The sequence below is a fragment of the Oratosquilla oratoria genome, chromosome 16, assembly GCF_046742065.1.
Source record: "Oratosquilla oratoria isolate Oo_2021 chromosome 16, ASM4674206v1, whole genome shotgun sequence".
Classification (NCBI taxonomy): Eukaryota; Metazoa; Arthropoda; class Malacostraca; order Stomatopoda; family Squillidae; genus Oratosquilla; species Oratosquilla oratoria.
This window is the reverse complement of record NC_134792.1, coordinates 20,317,684-20,322,683: the sequence shown is the minus strand read 5'-3', so window position 1 is coordinate 20,322,683 and position 5,000 is coordinate 20,317,684. Positions and strand designations below refer to the sequence as shown.

At 34.9% G+C, this 5,000-nt stretch overlaps 1 protein-coding gene across 1 annotated transcript in view; it reads left to right on the top strand.

The window, feature by feature from the left end:
* Positions 1-5,000, top strand: part of LOC143033572 (dynein axonemal heavy chain 5-like) — a 114,708-nt gene that overhangs the window by 109,571 nt on the left and 137 nt on the right. The window contains exons 32-33 of the mRNA XM_076199063.1: positions 1,743-1,881; positions 4,920-5,000. The exon at positions 4,920-5,000 is cut by the window's right edge and continues 137 nt beyond it. Coding sequence (XP_076055178.1) covers positions 1,743-1,881; positions 4,920-5,000 — 220 coding nt within the window. The remainder of the gene's footprint in view (positions 1-1,742; positions 1,882-4,919) is intronic.

The following is a 5,000-nucleotide window of genomic DNA, read 5'->3' as shown; positions in this document are numbered from 1 at the left end:
GGGGAATGTCTGTTGAGGAAGGAAGGGAGAGGACGGAAGACAGAGGTGAGTGGAGAATGGTTGTATATGGATGATGTTGTGATTGCATGAGGAGGAATGGGCGGGGGTGGGGGTGAGGTAGTATGTGTGAGCAAATTTTGACGCAGCCCGAAGGGATTTCTCCCCGTCCTCTCCTTATATGCAAGGGGGGACGGAGAGGGGGGGGTCGCCGATTAAATGAAGCGGCCTTGCTCTGGATGTGCTGTGTCTTGCGACACTGCTTCTGACCCAGGGCGGTGGGCAAGGTGCAGGGATGACCCGTCATCCAGGAGGTGCTCAGATGAGAGGGAGGGTGGGAGGGGTGTGGAGTGTATTTAGGGATGAAATGGGTGGGAGTGTTTTTATGCCTTTCCCTTTTTGGCTACCTCCCTTGTAAAGGGGGAAAAAGCCTTGGTATATGTATGTATGTATATATATATATATATATATATATATATATATATATACATATGATATATATATATATATTTATATATATGTATGTATGTATGTATGTATGTATGTATGTATGTATGTATGTATGTATGTATGTATGTATGTATGTACGAGTATGTATGCTTGTATGTATGTATGTATGCTTGTAAGTATGTACACAAGTATGTATGGACGACCACAGGCTACCTCCCTTGTAAAGGGGGAAAAAGCCTTGGTATATGTATGTATATATATATATATATATATATATATATACATATAATATATATGTATATATTTATATATTTATATATATGTATGTATGTATGTATGTATGTATGTACGAGTATGTATGCTTGTATGTATGTATGTATGCTTGTAAGTATGTACACAAGTATGTATGGACGACCACAGGAGCTTAGTGAGATGTTATTTGTGTTAAAGAACCCATCTTACACATCTGATATTAGATAGTAATAATTTTGGTTATCTCTTTCATCTGTCGAATTAGTTCTTTATGATGTCAGTGGTCTTGCTATTCATATTGCTGCTCGTTTATTTTAAAAAACAAGTAAATACTTTTCATAGAAAAATTGTGGATGCAATCTTTTTTCTAAATTCCCTCTTCATCTCCTCTTTCTCTTACCCCATAGCATAAAGTTTTCAAGCCATTTCCTTCTAAGTGTTCTTTCACCTGTTCCACTAATATTAACTGTGTTTTGCTCGTGTTTGCCTTACTTTATAGGTCAATCCAGTTTCCAAGTCATTTTCTTATCTTCCCGATAGGGTGTTTACTTTCTACTCCATTTCTATTCCCTTTGTATTTTCAATTGGTGTCATCTATTATCTTTCCATCTGCTTTCATAATATTGACTGATTATCAGATATTGTACCGGTTAGTCTCCAAGCAGAAGATTAATTTGATTAAGTTATTGTTACGACAAACTTGTTCTAATTAAATGTTATTTACTTCAGGTTAGGGATGACGTAAAAATCTTAATTATATTATTCATTTTTTCTTTACTTCAGCTTCTGTTTCTTTCTCTAGAATTTTTTCCACCCTTTCCACTCCATATTTCTTTCCACCTTTTAACTCTGTAATTCTTTCACTGTATTGACCATCGCACATTTTCCTTTAGCTGTCATTAGGCAATTTTTATTAACTGAGGAAAACACATTTACTAAATCAATAACGATAAGCTCATAAGTTAAGATATTTCTATCGCTACGTAATCAATTTCAAAATAATTAAGATTATCATATTCAAACCAATTATACCTACTTCACAGGTCCACTACGACTTCGGACTTCGAAACATCCTTTCAGTGCTGAGAACGCTGGGAGCAGCCAAGAGAGCTAACCCTAAGGATTCTGAGTCAACAATCGTCATGCGAGTTCTTCGGGACATGAATCTCTCTAAGCTCGTTGGTAAGTCACTCCACATTGATCCATTGATTATTTACGTAATTCACTGATGCAATGAGAATTATATAAGCCCCTAATGTTGATCAATAAATAAAGTATTCATGCACTGTATATTTTGAATGTACCTTATTCTATTTATTGATTTCTTCAAGATGTCTCTGGTTCCCATTTCTTCCTTTTCCTCTTCAAAAATTATAAAAAAAATCTATGTATGTCGTATGCTACTTTTACACACATTACCTCAATAGACTTGAAATATCTCGGGTTTGCCAAGAGCATCTAACTCATCCTCTAAAATAACGAGCATTCACTTGAATAACATCATACGGCGTTAATCAGAACAAAAAAGAATCAAAATCGTCAGCAAATTATTAAAGAAATGAGCCGACATAATTCCCATTCTCTCACTGAGTTGGTACCTCCTCAGCTGATCTGTTTTCTTACGTTACATTAGCAAAAAAAAAAAAATCTAAAAGACATGATATCAGTTTCATATGTGTATGTCTGAGTACATAGCTATTAAGATACCAAAGATCTGAATTAACTTCTAATACCAAAGTAAGACGAAATAATTTTCAATTCCACCACACGTTTCAAGAAGATATATATATCTAGGTAAGCCCAATTATTTAGATATAAATTATAATTTTTTCCAACTAATTCTATGTATAGCCTCTGCTCTTTCCTATAGGCAACTCTTAATTGGTGGACCACTTTGTTCCTTTCAAACAAACTTTTGCTGTGTGAATAGTTTGGACTTTCTATCTTTTGGAAAGTATTACAGTACAAAACTGTGTTTGAATAAACCAAACTGCAGGAAATATCAATAAACTTGCTGTTTTTTAACTTTAGCTCAGCGGGACATCAAACATACTGTGCACTGTTTGCCGGTACAGATTTCTCAAAGGCTTCACCGTGTACCATAGCTTGCCTGACCTCAATTTTCATCCAGCTAGATGCCAGCCATATTTGACGATTATGGATACTGTGTGCAGCCTTTTTCATGCAACTTTTGTAAAATGGCAAGACATATATTAACTGAATAATATGAGCTCACATTTTCCGTATAAAAACAGTCTTCAAGTTTTTGAATGTCGACAAAGTTGTTTATCTAAACGCATAGATTTGATATATCTCTGATCTAAGTGGAACTTTACTCCAGCTGTTTGGCCGCTCTTTATTTGTTGTCACCTTCCTTATAAGGACGACGATGTGCAGTAGTTGACACATTAGCTCATCGGAAAGCCTAATTTCCTTTTTCATGTGCAGCTAATTCACTTTCGTCTGTTATTGTTTTCTATAAGTTAATCCCGGTCTATGTTACAAATAAAAAAAAAAACAGACAATAGGAAAATGATAAGATTGGTGACCGAACGTTTTCATCTATTTAAGTCATCTTCAGAGGTAAAATACATACAAAGAACAAGGACAATATATACATACAGAAAAGAGAATAAAAGTAACATGGAAAGGTTCATTATGACATGCTCAACACAGATGGTCAGGTTACAAGTCAAAAATCGACAACTTTTTTTAACTTTGAAATGATCCAATTTCAATAATCCTATACTCATATTCTTGTTCTCAAAAGTACTTTTTATATAACATGATTCAATAATACTGCTCTCCATGATGTTATTACTTACGACAATTTTTTAGACCTATTCCAATCAATGCAATGATTAAATTCCGTCATATGCACAAACAACCCACTTGATATTTACCCTGTTCTGGTGCTATGTTTATGCTGGCTTATCCTCAAATCAATCTTTACCAGTTTGGCCAATATATTTCAAATCACAATCTTTACAAGGGTGTGTTTATAGCATCCCTTTTAAAGATTGTAATTTGGAATATATTGGCCTAACGGGTAAAAAATTAAACTTGAGAATTAACCAGCATAAATATAGCATTAGAACGGGGTAAATATCAGGTGGGTTTTTTGTGCATATGAGGGATTAAGAATTGCATTGATTGGAATAGATCGGAAAATTTTGTCTTAAGTAAAAATATTATGGAGAGGAATATTACTGAATCATGTTATATCAAAAGCATCTTTAAGAACAACATGAATATATATATATATATATATATATATATATATATATATATATATATATCTATTTCACAAGACGAAAATGTAGTAGCACAATTAGTAAAATGCTTTAATTAACCACTGTCGGTGAAACAAAGCAAAAGACACAGACGAACTGTATATATCGACAAATACTGTGGTCCTCTTTAGCAGATAGATACAAGATGATAGTACAAGAATATACAGGGAGAGAGGTACAAAGTAGGAACAAGGGGTGGTGGCTCAAGTCACATGTCCGAGGTGGGGCGGATACGGTAATGGTAATAATTTATTCACAACTTATGCTGTGAATAAATTATTACCATTACCGAATCCGCCCCACCTCGGACATGTGACTTGAGCCACCTCCCCTTGTTCCTACTTTGTACCTCTCTCCTGTATATATTCTTGTACATCTCACCTTGTATCTATCTGCTGAAGAGGACCACAGTAGTGGTCGAAATATACAGTTCGTCTGTTTCTTTTGCTTTGTTTCTCCGACAGTGGGTAATTAAAACTTATATTATCTATATATATATATATATATATACAGATACACATATATATATACATATATGTATATACATATATATATATATATATATATGTGTGTGTGTGTGTGTGTGTGTGTGTGTGTGTGTGTGTGTGTGTGTGTGTGTGTGTGTGTGTGTGTGTGTGTGTGTGTGTGTGTGTGTGAGTGTGTGTGTGTGTGTGTGTGTGTGTGTGTGTGTGTGTGTGTGTGTGTGTGTGTGTGTGTGTGTGTGTGTGTGTGTGTGTGTGTGTGTGTGTGTGTGTGTGTGTGTGTGTGTGTGTGTGTGTGTGTGTGTGTGTGTGTGTGTGTGGAAGTTTACCTCATAAACTTTGAGAAATAATTTTAAATTTTCAGAAGCAACCTTATTATTGATATTTTATTTATATGTTTATTTATTTATTCATTCATTTATTCATTTTTTGTCTCTCTTTACAGACGAAGACGAGCCACTATTCATGTCCCTCATCAACGACTTGTTCCCCAACACCCCACAGGAGAAAGGACATTACCTACAGC